A 17,824-nucleotide genomic window follows, 5' to 3' on the forward strand; every position below is an offset into this window, starting at 1 on the left:
AAAAGAACCGTGCCAGCAAAGTAGTCCCTTGTGGGCGTGTCTGCATTGTGCTGTGGGTGTGTGCTGGGGGCGTGACAATCGCTGGGGGCATTCCGTCACGAGTGTTGTTTTTTCTTCCCAGGTTCTATACATTCCTGCTCCCTTTAAATAGTAATTCAGTGGAGGTCCCATTCTCTTAGAACCACCCCAAGCACAGTTATGAGCAAAAATACAACTAAAAGGCCCTGCAAAGCATTATGGGATAAGCTTAGCATAATTTTTAGCATTCATGAAAGGGTTTCAATGTTTTTGAATTTTACTCATCAGGGACATCTTGGGACGACGAGGTGAACTGCAGCTTGATGTATAATATTTTAAATGCTATTGCATTTGCCTATCAGGGACATCTAGGGACGGCGAGGTGAACTGCAGCTTGATATATAATATTTTAAATGCTATTGCATTTGCCTCTTGGGGACAACAGGGGAGAACGAGGTGAACTGCAGCTCTTTGTAGAATTATTTGGATACTATAATATTCACTTCCCACAATGGTTTGCCGGGGCTTGATCTCAAATTCATCACCTCTCTCACTGCTTGCTGGAAGCTAATTTCACTTTTGTGAAATGACTATATGCATTTTAGCATGTAGAAATACTTGTTATTTTACCTTGAATATATGAGGTTTCTGTTTTAATAATTGGAAATCTGACGGAACGAAATATTGCGGATTTATTGTACCAAGTTCGCGCCAATTCCGCCCACCCCTACTTTAAATACCCCTGCACCTGATAATCATAACCCACCCTTACTCTATAAAATACCCCTACACCCTTAAACACTAACCCATCTTAACCCTATAAATCTACCCTGTTCCCAAAAACCCAACCTATCCCTAAACCCTAAAAATACCCCTGTACCCCAAAACCAAAACCTAGCCCCGAACCCTATAAATACCCCTGTACCCCAAAACCAAAACCTAGCCCTGAACCTTATAAATACCCCTGTACCTCAAAACCCAAACATACCCCTGAACCCTAAAAATACCCCTGTACCCCAAAACCCAAACCTACCCCTGAACCCTAAAATACCCCTGTACCCCAAAACCCAAAACCGAGCCCATAACCCTTAAAATACCCCTGTACCACAAAACCCAAACCTACCTCTGAACCCTAAAAATACCCTTGTACCCCAAAACCCAAACCTAGCCCAGAACCCTAAAATACCCCTGTATCCCAAAACCCAAACCTAGCCCGGAACCCTAAAAATACCCCTGTACCCCAAAACCCAAACCTAGCTCTGAACCCTTAAAATACCCCTGTACCCCAAAACCCAAACCTACCCCTGAACCCTAAAAATACCCCTATACCCCAAAACCCAAACCTAGCCCTGAACCCTACAAATACCCCTGTACCCCATAACCCAAAACTATATCTGAACCATTCAAATAGCCAAACACCCCAAAACATATACCTCAGTACCCCAAAACATATACCCCTATACCCATACTTGCCTTATCCAAACATTTTTAAAAAACATGCTTTTACCATTTATGCATTTAAAACGAATTTCGTTGTAAATGTATGCGTGGTAAAAGCATATAAAATGTAATGCCATGCGTTATAATGGCATTGCGGAGTCATGGTACTTTCGTAATGAAAGTATGCAGAGTGATGGTATGCGGAAAGAAATTTGCGGAATAATGGGTGTTTACCCTCCGCCGTAAGTACATTGGTGGCACGGCGGCCCACATCTCCAGCAACATACTCATATTTTTTCACCACCAATTGGAAAAATGCACAGGTCTCTCTGCCCAGCACCGACATACACTTTTAGACACACCTCCCACCACAAGTTCTAGAATTGCGAACTTTAGAGATGGGGAGCTACGTTAGAATCTCGGCATCAGCTCAACATCCTGTGATTCCAGGCAAATCGCTTTGTCTCCCCGTCCCTACCACAAATCAGTGTGTTCTTCTGTAATGTAAATTGTGCTCATGCCATGTTGTCGAGTTCGCGCTATATAATATTGCAAGGAAAATAAAGTAGGGAAACTCGAGTTCACACACTACTGAACGTGCACTCTTAAGTGCATCAGCAGTGCACTGTGAATCGGAGCGTTTCACAGGCCTGTCACAGATAAGAAATGCTATCAAAACGAAATCCTACGAAACAATATACTACTGGCCGGCAGCAATTCATACCCGGATAACGTCGGGACGGGCTGCTAGTATAATATACTTTCACCCTTTCAAGGATTCAGGTCTCGTACCGGTACCACTGAACATGCTTTTATACTCATGTACATGCTATTAAAATATACAAAGCTTAAGGGGAGACATATTTACATAGCATTCATAGATCTACAGGCGGCATTCGATTACGTCCCAAGAGAACTACTGTGGACAACCCTGGGTGTCCCAGAAGAGATTCAAACCCAGATAATTAGGCTACACTAGCATCATTTTGCCAGGGTACGTTGAGGTCAACAAGGTAAACTTACAGAACATATCCCTATTAGGAGGGTAGTGAGACAGGGCTGTGTGATGGCACCAACCCTGTTCTCGCTCTATATTAATGTTGTCTTGGACAAATTAAAACAATGCGGCCATCGGTCCCCTAAGATCTGCGGTATCCCAGCCCCTACCTTTCATTTTACAGACACTATCATCTTGTTTTCCCAGACACCTAAAGGACTCCAACTTGACAGTTTCCATACCTACTGCACAAAGAAGGGATTCAAAATCAATATAAGTTAGACAAAATATATGACTGTGAATAGGTCATTCAAGAAAAATGTGAGAATGAGGGGGGGGGGTGGAATTGGAGCATGTGAACAACTTTAAATATTTGGACATAATAATAAATTCCAGATTATTATGGGAACCCCAGAACTTGCCCTACCCCTATACTGAAGTGAGCCACAATCATTACAAGCCAGCTCAAAGAAACATCTTAAGTCAGTGTACTGGGAATATGTGGCAAATTCTCATTACCGCAATCCAAATTCAGGTCTATTAACAACTGGATTTCTTACTATGAAGCCAGTTTCCACTTTTGAAGATTTCCTAGATGAAATTCAACCTTATTTGGTGAAGATATTGTATATAAAATGTCACTATAGATATCTTCAAATTAGATCCTATACTTTCAAATGCCTATTCATGAGATGGAGAGCTGCACCTTATGCACTTTAGATCAGGTAGAAAACAATATGCATATTTTATTCTTTTGTACTGCCTATAATACATAAACGAGAAAATGGATTCATCCATTATGTAAGAGCTTGGGCTACAGAAAATTTGAGAAAGCCCTGAGGGTACTTAAAAGTGATACAGCACCCCATATAATCTTCTCTCTCAGTAGGTATTTACTCGCAGTCAGTTTTTTACGCAAGAAGATAGGGCTGAAATTATAACCTCTGCTATAGAGTGGTTTATAAGGCAGATTGTGGGCTAGGATGTGCATTTTATATAACTTCTGATGCAAGCTTGTTGCTCTGCCTACAAAACAATGTAGTGTATTTTTACTTGTTTATGCGCTACTTTAATGGCCTATGGCAAGAATAACGTATTTTTGTTCTACTGAACCAATTGAGAAGTCAACAGACTCTGACTCCTGCCAGCTGCAGAGAGGAACTCATCAGAGATGCCCCCCTTTCCTTTCTTCTTTGGCATAGTGATGAAGCTGTTGAATATGATAATGCACAGGGAGGGAGCACCAGAATGATAAGACTTGATGGTTATCATCCCTCTTCAGCCGATTTGGCGCCGATAGTGGCACAAAGTAACAGCAGAAGAGCTAGAGAGGGTTGTGGAAGAAACCCACCTTTTCAGAAACAGATAATGTGGAGCTCGCTTTATCTAAGTTTAACAACTCCCTCGTAGAGGCAATTAATGTGTTGGCCCCTCTGAAGTTACATAAGCAATACCCCACCTCCAAGCAAGAGGTGTGGTACACAGAGTCTCTTAGAACAGAGAAACAGGGGTGCAGGAAATTAAAGAAAATCTGGAGGAAACACGTACTGAGGAAAGTAAGAAAGCACACTTAGATTCTCAGTCCAGCTATTATAAAAACATTAGACTGGCAAGGAAGAACTGTCTTGCCCAGCAGCTTGCTGAGGCTGGCAATTCTTCCAAAGAACTGTATAAAATCTTACATGCCTTTGTAAAACCGATCGCTTGTGAGAGTCCTGATGACTTTTCTCAGTCTCTCTGTGATGATATCTCTCTATTTTTTGAGAACAAAATAGAGATGATCTATGACAAAATCACGAAGGCCTCCAGTCAAAGGAATAATACCTCCATCCCCACTCAAATATCCATACATGATGACAACTCACTAATGATATTCCCGCAGTCAATGACTCTGACTTTGCCTCTCTGATCAGTTATATTAAAACGGGGTCCCCTGATGACTTTCTGCCCGCTAAAATGGTTGCCTCCTTGAGCACTCTGCTTGGACCTGAGATTCAATCTGTAATAAATCTCTCCCTCAAGGAGGGACAGGTGCCTCTGGAGTAGAAGAAAGCGGTGGTGAATCCCATTCGGAAGAACACAGCGCTGCCATGGACAGACCTCTCTAACCTCCGACCCATCTCCCTCCTGCCATACCTTAGCAAGATGACAGAGAAACATGTGAACACCCATTTGTTTAAATACATCGAGGCAGCGGAAGGTCTGGACTTTTCACAATCTGGGTTTAGACCTAATCACAGCACCGAATCCGCCCTCCTCTCCGTGACCGATAACATCAGGACGGAACTAGATGGAGGGGGCTCCATGATTCTGGTGCTGTTAGATTTATCCGCTGCCTTTGACACAGTGTCACATGAGATTCTTCTCGGCCATCAAAGGGAGGTGGGTATAGGAGGCGCTGCCTTGTCCTGGTTGGAGAGTTTTCTCTCAGGCTGGTCACAAGGTGACAGATTGGGCTCCCTTCATTCCATCTCTAGGGAGCTCACCAAGGGAGTGCCACAAGGCTCATGTCTAAGCCCTACACTTTTTAATGTGTATGTGGCCCCCTTGGCTGACAATGTGAGAGTATATGGGTTCACCCCGGTGTCGTATGCCGACGACACCCAGCTTCTGTTCCCCTTTCAGTCCCTCACACCTGCAATAAAAAAATCTTTTGCTGATGGTATGAGGGCGGTATCTGATTGGATGGCCTTAAACTGCCTCCAATGGAACGTAGGCAAAACGGAGGTTATGTTGTTCGGGGAGGCCCCTCTCCTGTGGTCTCCAGAATGGTGGCCCCTGGACCTAGGACCAGTACCAAGTCCTAAGCAGATAGTAAAGAACCTTGGTGTGCGGTTAGATCAGGCATTATTGCTTAAAGAACATGTTAATCAGGTAACTGGATCCTGCTTCCGTGTTATCGGACTCTTAAGGCGTGTATTCCCATTCCTGCCCGACAGCCACAGAAAGACACTTGTCCAGACTCTTGTAGTCAGTAGGTTGGACTACTGTAATGGCCTTCTCATCTCGGCCAAAGAGGAACAACTTAATAGACTACAAGTGGCCCAGAACACCGCGGCAAGATTGGTCCTTAACGCTCTACCCAGGTCCACCTCACGTCACCTGCTGGCTAAACTGCACTGGTTGCCTGTTCGGCAACGGGTTAAGTTTAAAGTTTGCTGTATAATACACAAGTGCCTCTTTGGTTCAGGCCCTACATACCTGGTTGAAAAAATCAACCTCTATACTCTGATCGTTCCCTGCGTTCGAGCAACCAATTGCTGCTCCAGGTCCCCAGGATTAAGAGGGCTAGGCAGGGAGGTTGAGCCCTGTCCTATAAGGGCCCAACACTCTGGAACTCACTCCCTCTCTCACTGAGACAAAATATCAATTTCAGATCTTTAGGAAATCCCTTAAAACATACTTAATCTCAATTTCCTAAACACATCACAGTCTATAATCCTGATTGGGCACCCCTAAGCAGTAGCACAAGTGCGGAGATACCCCTTCAGGGGTCGAGTCCTGCGCTATATAAGAATATAAAATAAAATAAAAAATAAAAATGGTTATACATATTCAATATATTTGTATGCTTATTAGGCACCTATTTAAGTTACAGATGCACTCACATATATTAGGGATGGATTCAAATACTTAAATGTGGTGACCTGTCAGGCCTACAAGTCCACCAGAGTACACCTTGCCTGCTTCAAATTTGAACATCCAATGAATTACAATCTGATTGTTCTCCTGATTCTCCACTTCAGTGAGAGGTGGCAATGTTCAGGTATTTGGGCATTAAAATATATCATGATGTATCCAGTTCCATAAAGGTAGATCGGGCTTTGCATCAAAACCATGTGCGTTTAAGCTGATCTGCCCACGTAACAGCCCAGTAATGCTCTCTTGATGCAAAGCAATACAATGGCATGCAAAGTGATGCTGAGAAATGGGAACGTTTCCAGAATTAAACACTTTTTGCACTGGAAAGTATATACGGTAAACAACTTTGTATCACTTCACTCTGATGCAGGAGTTTAGTTAATCTGGGTCATAGCTGTCAAGCAACAGAACGCTAACATGCGCCAATGTCAACCTTAGTAAAAAACATATTGACCAATAAAAACAACTTGCGTTTGTGAATCTGTGTTACCAGCTGTAAATGATTTTGACTGAATAATCCAACAAAGAAATGTTGAATGAAACAATACTGTGACCCCCGATTACAAGGTTGTTGGGGATACAGCTCAGCCTGATCACAAGATATATGCTGTTAATAGATACACAATTACCAGGTTCAGTGACACCGGTAAGCATCGTTTACCACAATGTTTTCACAACGCAGTACCTTTAGCACGCATCCCTTACAACGCAAGTCGTTACCACGACTTGCGCTGGAGGGCGCTAAAGGTTTAAAAATAGTTAATTTACTATCCCAACACCTTCCCTAGGGTCCACGGGGACTGGTGTTAGAATAGTAAATTATACTATTCGAAATACGCACCCCCAACGCAAGTCGAGGTAACGACTTGCGTTGTAAGGGATGCGTGCTAAAGGGATGCGTTGTGACGGTACGCGATGTACCGTCATACATCCAGTGACACCTGACCTGGCTTTTCCTAGTGAGTGTCAGCACCCAGTAAACCTGGTTAAGGCAAAGGTCTGCTGGACAAACAGCTTGAGGCAACAGCACTGCCCAACCCCAACTGCTAGTAAATGCGTGCAGACAGCAGCACTTAACACCTGTCATTTCCAAACCTCTCCGGCTCACAGTTTACCAGAAAGATTTTAAAGTACTTGTGTGTGAGCCATAGGACTATCTTTTCTTGCTCCACACTTGAAGCCCCAAAGACCAGATGTACGACCGTTTTTAGCAGTAGCAAACAGGAAATCGACTGTTTGTGATTTCTAAAAAGGTTTATAGCATGTAGCAAACCTATAGGCTTAGCAAATCGCTACTAGGGAGAGCCTTGAAAAGAGCATCCCTTCCTAATAGCGAGTCGCAGGGGGATGTAAGACTGTTTTGCAACTAGAAATTTGGTCGCAAAACAATTGCATATACCACCAATTTCAAATTAGTGATAAGCCAGTCGCAAACAGGAAGGGGTCCCCAGGGGACCCCTTCCACTTTGTGATTGGCAGTGAAAATGTTTTAAGAGTAAGCAGTGGTCTCACTTTTAAATGCATCCCAATTTCCTTTGATGAAAACAGGCTGCATTCCAACCAAAAAAAAAAACTACTTTATTAAAAAAGCAGTCCCAGACATGGTGGTCTGCTGACCCCAGCAGGTCAACATCCTTGTGAGTTCTGGCCATTCCCAATGGATCCCAAAATGCGACTTGCCTCATAAATATTAATGAGGCAGTTCCTTTGCGACCCATTTGGGAATCACAAGCGGTGTCACAGACACTGTTGGACATCAGTGTTTGAGACTCGCAATTTGCAAGTCGCAAAAAAGTGCTGATATCTAGTCGCAAATACTGAGAGTCATACATCTGGCCCTGAATTCCTTCTATCGATAATATCAGAACAACTGCTTAGAACTACAAAATGATGCTATTTTAGAATGAGTGGCCGAGGAATCTTAGACCATAAACCTAATCTCACTAATGCTGTCCAAAACCACAGGATTGTCTACGACTACCAATCCTACAACCAAAACTGAAGGCCTGGCTCTTTCACTCTCTGCCCCACATATGTTCTGCTCTCACTCAACAACGAAAAGACCGGACGTATAGTAATAATGATCTTTTTAACATTTAAAAGAAGTACCTTTGGAGTCAATAGAAAAGACATGCTTTTCTTTGGACATTTTTATATGGGAAACTGACAAAACATTTATGAATATTTAGAAAGTTGAGATTGTATCATCAGAGGATACTTGTTACCTGAGTTTCTACTGTGTTGCCAGAGCAACAGACTGACTTGCATCCAAAGACTGAGGTGGAAATTGCCAGGCAGAACTCCAGTGCTGTGAGAATAAGCATCACGGAAACAATGCCTTCTCGGATACCCTGAAATGTAATAGAAAATTAAACTCAAGCCAGAAAAAACACAAATGTACTCACATCACCTTTGGGTATCATACCCCATGTTAGTGGGATGTTTTTTTCTACACATGAAAAGCATCTGGTCTTGTATTTATGAAGCCTTTGGGTTGTCTTTGCGTCACCCAGGTCCGCTCAAGGACAATGCAAAGGCTTCAGCAATATTTTCAAAGCCCCTCGAAGCCTAATTTGTGTAGCATTGCGTAACTTTGTAAACAAATGTAACTCAAAGCAGTGGCTTGCGCTCCGTTGAGTTACATGTCAGCTTGGGTGGGGGATGGGCATTCCCATGCAGCCACCCAAGGGTGTATTCTCAGATTTACAAAGACTTGTAAACCCTGGGAATGCATCAAAATGCTACTCCTTCAGAAGTGAGGTGTAATGAGGAGACATATATTTATTTCTCCTCGTCAGGAATATGCCTTTAGTTATTGTTTTGGCAGGAAGGTGATCCTTCTTGAATAAAAGCAATCCTGCCTGTAATGCAGCCACCCATGCAACATGGCACAAAGGTGCCTGCATTAGCCCTTTGTTGCACACAGTCCTCCAGCGCTAGGAGGCAACAAAAATGATCCATATCTTACTAGATGGCACAAACCACTGATTAAATGATATATAGTACATTTTTATGTTACTGACTAAACTGGGCAAATACATATAAATAGGGTATCCCATATATAGTGAAATATCCTGTCACACTGATGAGTTTATATACTTGTGGTCTTGTGGTCTTAAGTTACAATTTACGTAACGTGCTGTCCTGTATACCTGTAGTAATAACATTTTTGGGGAGGCACCAGTCCACAGAGAACAAATTCTCTTCTGTGTTTCAGAGTGTAATGTTTATTCATCTCCTTTCATGTTCCAATCTGTACATTCAATGCGTTTCAGAATATAGGAAAGTGTGGTATACCAGTTTAAGGGTTCCTATATGAATAGGAGGTAGAGTAATATCTCCAATAAATGCTGGTATTGAGAGGTACGTAAATATTATGTAGCCCCCTACAACAGGGGGTGCATCCATGGTGAAATGAAATTAAATGTAAAAGGCATTTGTATAGCGCATGCACACACCAAGAAGTGTCTCGGCACTGAGCGTATGAAAACCTGCCCTCTGCAAAAAAGCGAATGTGTTTGGTACAACAACCAGGTTGTTTGTCTTGTCCTGAAACCCTGTAGCTGAGAGATGGGACAGGGTTCCCTGGGAATTGTATCCCATGCCTTTGAACAAAGAAACGTGAACGTTCTGCCACCAGTTCTAGCCCGGCGAATCTTAGGGATCCTGGCTAAGTAGCTGTGAGCAGACCGTAGACCTCTCGGGGGCATACGCACATATACTCCTCAGATAGACACCTCCCTTCTCGTAGAGGGCGTTGTGAGCCAGGACCAATCTCTTAAAAAGAATACCCTTTTTAATGGCAATCAGTGAAGCGCCCTCAAGTGTGGATTAATGTGTGTTCTTGGAGCAAGATTCAGAATTATTCAGGTTGAAGCATTTTGAAGCACCTGCAAATGGAGAAAATAGTGTGGGAAGCCAAGATAAAGAGCCTTTGCATAGTCAAGCCTTGAAGTGATCAGGGCTTGTACCACCGTTCTCCTTGTTTCAACTTATAGAAAAGGAAAGCATTTTTTCAGAATGAAGTTTCCCAAAACAGGATCCCACCAATGTCTGGATTTGGGGTTGCAATGATAGGGCACAGTCTATTTTAATTCCTAGGTTTATTACCGCACATTGTGTTGTATTCGGTATTGCACCGTTACAACGCAACTTTTACAACGCACTACCATTACATCGCAACTTTTACAACGCAAATACCATTACAATGCATGCCATTACAACGCATGTCATTACATAGCAGATACTATTACAACGCATGCCATTACATCGTAAGTATAGGTAAGTATATTATTTTTATTTTATTTTATTTTACATTATTTTATTAATTTAATTAATATTAAAAATAAATTAAAATATTAATTTATGTATTTTTATAAAATTATTTATATATAATATTTTAAGTAATTTTGGGGTATTTTTAGGTTTTAGGGCTGGGTTTGGTTTTTGGGGTACGGGGTATTTTTACGTTTTAGGGCTGGGTTTGGTTTTTGGGGTACAGGGGTATTTTTAGGTTTTAGGGTTGGGTTTGGTTTTTGGGGTACAGGGGTATTTTTAGGTTTTAGGGCTGGGTTTGGTTTTTGGGGTACAGGGGTATTTTTATGTTTTAGGGCTGTGTTTGGTTTTTGGGGTACAGGGGTATTTTTAGGTTTTAGGGCTGGGTTTGGTTTTTGGGGTACAGGGGTATTTTTAGGTTTTAGGGCTGGGTTTGGTTTTTGGGGTACAGGGGTATTTTTACGTTTTAGGGCTGGGTTTAGTTTTTGGGGTACAGGGGTATTTTTAGGTTTTAGGGTTGGGTTTGGTTTTTGGGGTACAGGGGTATTTTTAGGTTTTAGGGCTGGGTTTGGTTTTTGGGGTACTAGGGTATTTTTAGGTTTTAGGGCTGTGTTTGGTTTTTGGGGTACAGGGGTATTTTTAGGTTTTAGGGCTGTGTTTGGTGTTTGGGGTACAGGGGTATTTTTAGGTTTTAGGGCTGGGTTTGGTTTTTGGGGTACAGGGGTATTTTTAGGTTTTAGGGTTGGGTTTGGTTTTTGGGGTACAGGGGTATTTGTAGGTTTTAGGGCTGGGTTTGGTTTTTGGGGTACAGGGGTATTTTTAGGTTTTAGGGCTGGGTTTGGTTTTTGGGGTACAGGGGAATTTTTAGGTTTTAGGGCTGGGTTTGGTTTTTGGGGTACAGGGGTATTACGACTTTAAATAAATTAAATTAATTGAATTAATTTAATTAATTTTAATTAAATTAATTACAATATTTACAATTATAAAATTAATTGAATTACATTACTTAAATTAAATTAAATTAATTACTTTTTTTATTTATTTAATGTATTAAAATTAAATAATGTTATTTACAATTTTTAAATTAATTAAATTAACTTTATTTTTTTTTTTTTAAAAAGATATGCTTACCTATACTTACGATGTAATGGCATGCGTTGTAATAGTATTTGCTATGTAATGACATGCGTTGTAATGGCATGCATTGTAATGGTACCTGCGTTGTAAAAATTGCGTTGTAACGGTCTGCGTTGTAAAATAACGCGTTGTAACGTCATATATCCGTTGTATTCGGGGGAGGAGTGTCCTGCAGCCACCAATTTCTCCATACCTCTTGTGAGGAGTTGCCAAAAAACACAATCTCTGTTTTATCGGGTTTGCATTTTAGTTGGTTAGATGATAGCCAATTAAACACGTTCGATAGACAGGACTTAATAGCCCTTCCATCAAACTCCTCCTTCTTTTCACAGGTAAGGTGCAATCAGAGTGTCATCCGCGTATGATAATAGTTTCGCCCCCAGAGCCTCTGCCAGCATGGCTAGGGGTGTAAGGTACGCATTAAATAGTGTAGGACTCCCACAGCCATTTCAGGAATTGGAGATGAGCATGGGGGAATTCACAATGAATAACCCCCTGTAGTGAGTCTAAAGCCAGGCTGTAAAGGGAGGACCTCTGTACATATCAAAGCCCCTCTTTGAAGTCATCTCCACCTTAAAGGCACAACTGGGTATAGGTACTGGGACTCTGAACCCACGATATGAGACACTTCTGAACCTGTAAAGAAACTCTGCCAGAAGGAAGGACAGCTGTGCTGCTACACAAACTGCCACTATACTGCACTGCTGCTCTGAAAGAACTGCTTTTCTGCTGTCCTGCCCTGCTGTCTGCTACCCTCAGCACCTGCTGAGGAAGAACTGGACTCTTGCTTGAACCCAGAGTGATTTCCTAGGGCATGTTGGCTTGACTCCTATTTTGAGACTCGGGTATATCAAAGTCTCACCTCCTGCTCCTGTGCCTGGTCCATTGGATGTAGGTGCTTGCTCCAGTGAAAATAATGTATTCTCTGGTGTGTAAAGCAGAATCAATGCATCGCTGCTGTTGCAGGAACAAAACCAGAGCATTTCCTCCAGAACCGACGCATCGTAACCACTGTATTCCCACAGCTGCAGTGAAAAAACATTGACGCATCCCCTCAACTGGGTGGAGAAAACCAGTGCATCGGCTTCAGAACCAATGCATCTGGGCTTCGGTCATCCATCTTCAGAACCGGTACATTGCCAGTATTGCGTGGAGCAAATCAACGCATCACCAAGACTGCAAGATCGACAACAACACATCGCTCGGCTGCAGCTGCATCTCGCTGTTGCACCCAGGATCAAGTTATTTTGTTCAGCGGGCCTTGCGATTGTGCAGTATCATACAGAGACTTGGTGTACACTACTACTCCATATGTAGACCAATTCGCCCTCATTGACATTTTGATTTTTCCAAAACCCTTTTTGCCCAATTCCCATTTTTTCTGCTATGTCTATGACCTTTTCTGTCAAGATGGAATTTGAGCTGGCCAAACTGGAGAGCTAAAAAGTGGTCCAGCTCAAGGGGTTCTGCCTGAAAAAGATGTTGTTCACTAAAGAGAGTGCCAAGAAGGCAGAGCTCCAAACAACCTTCAGAGCATGGGCAGATGTCCACCAGACCAATCCAGATGATGAGGAGGAAGGGTCTGAGGAGGAGTTGGAGCAGGACCTGTCTGAATGTCTTGACATGCAGCCTATTGAGAAGGGAGGTAATATCCTCACAGGACTGGAAATCCATTCAAGAGCAGACATCAGCATGGCATCTAGAAATGTATCCCCAGAGGAGCTGGAGGACAGGAGGGAGGGGAGGAGACTCAAATGAGAGCTTGCCAAGATTGACAAGGAGCAAGCACTTGCCAAATGGGAGAAGGAGCAGGACCTTGCTAAATTGGGAAGAGGGCAGTCTCTAAAGGAGCAAAGGCTGGACATGGAGGAGAGGAGGATGACCCATGAGCTGAGCCTGAGAGAGCTGCACATCAGAGACATGCAAGTGGAGTCCAACAATAGTGGTGGCAGCACACTTGGAGTATGTGCTGAAGATGGTATGGTTTGAATCCCAAACAATTTAGTAACCAGTTTTGTTGTGGTGGATGACATAGACATGCGGTTGGCAGCAACCAGATGTTAGGAGGTGCTTCTATAGACATAGGCGGGTCAACTGGTAGAGGCATGCCGGACAAAGGCATACCATGAACAGCAAAAGCAGCAGAAGTTAGAGAATAAAGGCCAGCTGCCACAAAACCCCACGCGACTGGATATGGATAACTTCCTTCCTCAGTACCAAGCATAGAGTAATCAGAACATCTCATACACTCAGTCTAGGTCCTTCCAGCTTCGTGATTAGAATGCATCCCATTTTGTCCACAGTTCGCCACACAACAGCAGCATGGATCAAGTAACTGGGTGAGCATGTGATCAGCAGCAACCACAGATAGGGAACCCAGCACATTAGGGACTGGTGCCCCAACCCCAGCAAGGAGGGGTGACAGTGTGGGGAGATAGTACCTTCAAGCAATCACACAGCCAAAATTCACAGTAAAATGAACCACCCAGTATATGAAAGCAGGTAATAATAATCCCAGCGACTTAACTCCCAATAGTTCACCACTAATGATAAAGACAACTAGCAACCCCCTACTCCCTCTCCCTAAACATTTTTTCACATCAGAAAGGACGTACAGACAGCATTGGGGGTCCAAATTTATTACTTGTGTCTAGGATTGCTTAAGGTGTCTACGAAAACTAAAGCCCCCCTTCTGCTGCTGATCCCCAGAGTGGGGTTCACCGCGACATACCAAGGCCGGACAGTCTAACAAGGAGGCGGGACAGCATCTAGAAAAGCTGCTTTAAAAGTAGACATCTAGGTCCTGCAAGCCAAGTCTACTGGGGTGCATTCTAATCACAAAGCAGGAAGGACCCCATTTCTGGGCATCATGCTCACACTTAACGTTTCCTTTTTGCTGTGTAGTACTGATAGTGCCCTCAAATGCTCTAGAAGCCTGAAAATCAATGGAAGCCTACCTTTCAGATATAAATTATGCCATCCTCGGTGACAAGAACAATGTTCTACTTGCGCCTGGGATGATAAGACCTAAAAACTCCACAGCCCCCACGTGCAAGAGTCAATAAGCTAAGAGGCCTCAGCATGATGAGTTTGAATCTCCAGTTGGGGGTTCAATCAACCTTTCACTCCTCTGAAAATCGACAAGATGAGCACCAATTTCGTTAGACAAACAACAACAACTGTAACTAATCCGAGGCCCTCAAGAGAATGCAGCCAAAAGCTTGAGTCAGTGGACCTACCAAAAATACTGCTAGAAAGTGGGGTGTAGTCTGAGGTAGAGGGGTGTGCCTGGGATGGAGGCTTCCAAGTCTCTACCCCTGCTCCAGATGGAGTGCAGGGCGACAGGTGCACCCCTTCTAGGCTCTCCTCCATTTGAAGCATAGTCCACTCACATTGCTCCAACCTTGCAGTCACAATCAGGAAAACAGTTGGCTCTGACTTCGGTGTAGGAGAGGATGGGGCCCACAGAGGAGCCTCTGACCCTCTCCCTGCGGGACAAGAGAAACAATGAATTATGTGACTCAAGGAAATGCCCAAAACTAAAAGAAAGCCACCACAAATGAGCCCAAAAGAAGACTCCAGATAAAAAGGTGGACTTGAGATCATCCAGAGCCAGGTATCCAATGCCACCATAGTGGGCTACGTAGCACACTATGTGCTGGGACTAGGGAGGTGCACAAACATAAAAATGTGTCCTAGGGCACGATGCAAGCCCCAGCAACATCAAATTGCAACACACCCCCTCTTACCACATTTACATGCACACGTAGACAGAAAAACACAACTCATAGCAAGCTCAATTGGGGGTAATATCAAAACAGGTAGCTCCTAGCAGGAAAATTGTCTCGGGAAGGGGCCGCACAGTAACCATGCTCTTATGCACTCACCAGCGGTACAAAAGGGGGTGGTGATGGACGGAGCATCTGAATCAATCAAACACTCACACCCAGTCAAAAGATCTGGGTTTAATCCATCAACGTTCTTTAGCCCTCTCTGCCACCCCAGTTCAGACATGGCTATATGCAAATCAGTCTGACCCTGTGCCTCATGGGAACAGTCCAGCCCGAACTGCCAAGCCATGTCTTCCCTGGACCGGAAACAAGCTTCCGAGGACGGGTTTCTGGCATTCCAGCCGTCTTCAGCCCGGCTTGCTTGAATCCAGTGGCAAAGTGAGCGAGGTACTCACGTCTGAGCATACCCTGCCACACTTATGGCAGCCAAAAGCGGTACAAAAGGGGGTGGTGATAGACGGAGCATCTGAATCAAGCAAACACTCACACCCAGTCAAAAGATCTGGGTTTAATTCATCACCGTTCTTTAGCCCACTCTGCCACCGCAGTTCAGACATGGCTATATGCAAATCAGTCTGACCCTGTGCCTCATGGGAACAGTCCAGCCCGAACTGCCAAGCCATGTCTTCCCTGGACTGGAAACAAGCTTCCGAGGACGGGTTTCTGGCATTCTAGCCATCTTCAGCCCAGCTTGCTTGAATCCAGTGGCACAGTGAGCGAGGGACTCACGTCTGAGCATACCCTGCCACACTTATGGCGGCCAAAAGCGGTACAAAAGGGGATGGTGATGGACGGAGAATCCGAATCAATCAAACACTCACACCCAGTCAAAAGATCTGGGTTTAATCCATCACCGTTCTTTAGCCACTCTGCCACTCCAGTTCAGACATGGCTATATGCAAATCAGTCTGACCCTGTGCTTCATGGGAACAGTCCAGCCTGAACTGCCAAGCCAAGCAGAGTGGGCCAAATTTATTTATTTATTTATTTGTTTATTTGATTTATATAGCGCACTATAACCCAGAGGTCTCTAAGCGCTTTGTCAGGGTCCGCTAGGCGATACAGAGGGATACAGCTGGTAACAGATTAAAAACCACCCCACGCTTGCTGGAAGAGCACAGTTTTTAATTTCTTTCGGAAGGACATTAACTTAGTTTCTTTCCGCAGTTCCAGTGGCAGTTTGTTCCACATAGCTGGGAGTGTGTGTGAGAAAGCACGACCACCCACCGTAGCCAGTCTACAACGTGGCTGAACAAGGAGGGTAGCTTCTGTAGATCTAAGCAACCTCCCCGGTTTGTAGGGAGTCAGACGTGATTTCATGTAGGTAGGTGCCTTACCATAAAGGGCTTTATGGAAAATACATAGCCCCTTAAAAATTAGCCTCTGCTTGACTGGCAGCCAATGTAGTTCACGCAAGAGGGGGGATGCATGAGTGTTCCTCGGCTTTTTAAAAATAAGTCTGGTGGCGTCATTCATGACAATCTGCATTCTATTTAAAAGTCTTTGTTGTAGTCCTATGTACAACGAATTGCCATAGTCCAGCCTGGCTAGAATCATAGCAGAAACTGCACTCCTCAGAGTGGAGAAGGACAGCAACGAGGAAACTTTCCTGAGTTGTCGGAGGAGACCGACACAGGTGCCCACCACAGCTGTGACTTGCTTTTTCATGGACAATTTACTGTCCACATGGATGCCCAGGCTCTTGACCACTGCCGCCGGTTCCGGGGGCATACCCAGCTCCCTAGGCCAAAATTGATCACTCCATGGGTTGCCAGCGATGGTAATTGGCAACACCTCGGTTTTTATCCGGATTGATCTTTAGGGAGTTCCCGGACATCCAGTTGGCTGTATTTCTCAGAATGTTTTGCAATCTAGCAAAGGCATCCTGGCTATCATCCAATTGGATGATGATTTGGGTGTCATCCGCGTAGTTATACACCTGGCAGTCCATTTGATTGAGCATTAGAATCAGAGGCTGTAGATATATATTGAACAAAAGGGGTGACAGAGCAGACCCTTGCGGAACTCCGCAGGTGATTGAGGTTGCGGTGGAAAGCAGGTCACCTAGTTGCACTCTCTGCATCCTCCCTTGAAGAAAGGATGTGAACCATGCATGTGCTGTGCCCTGAATGCCGCAATCCCTCATCCGCGACAATAGTTGTTCATGACACACGGTATCAAATGCCGCGGAGAGGTCCAGCCTCATCAGGGCACCCGGAGTTTTCTTGTCTGCTCTGTTCCTTAGCTCATCTACAATCGACAGCATGACAAGCTCAGTGCTGTGGTTCGCACGAAAGCCTGCTTGATTCGGCTCTAACAACATGTTGCTTTCCAGGTGTTCCGACAGAGTGGTAAGAACGTGTTGCTCCAGTACTTTCGCCAGGAACGGTAGCTGGGAGATTGGTCTGAAATTTTTCAGACATTTCACGTCCGCCCCCGTTCTTTTTAGCAGGGGGATTAGCCGAGCTTCCTTAAAGGAGGCAGGCACTTGTCCTACCTGTAAAGATAGATTTAGGAGGCTCAG

At 44.1% G+C, this 17,824-nt stretch overlaps 1 protein-coding gene across 4 annotated transcripts in view; it reads right to left on the bottom strand.

Moving 5' to 3' along the window:
* LOC147735026 (membrane-spanning 4-domains subfamily A member 4A-like) overlaps positions 1-17,824 on the bottom strand; it is a 389,709-nt gene that overhangs the window by 24,752 nt on the left and 347,133 nt on the right. For all 4 annotated transcript variants that reach the window (XM_086953117.1, XM_086953116.1, XM_086953118.1 and 1 more), the window contains one exon: positions 8,323-8,448. In XM_086953117.1, coding sequence (XP_086809243.1) covers positions 8,323-8,448 — 126 coding nt within the window. The remainder of the gene's footprint in view (positions 1-8,322; positions 8,449-17,824) is intronic.

The sequence above is a fragment of the Lissotriton vulgaris genome, chromosome 1_2 (assembly GCF_964263255.1).
Source record: "Lissotriton vulgaris chromosome 1_2, aLisVul1.2, whole genome shotgun sequence".
NCBI classification, from domain to species: domain Eukaryota; kingdom Metazoa; phylum Chordata; class Amphibia; order Caudata; family Salamandridae; genus Lissotriton; species Lissotriton vulgaris.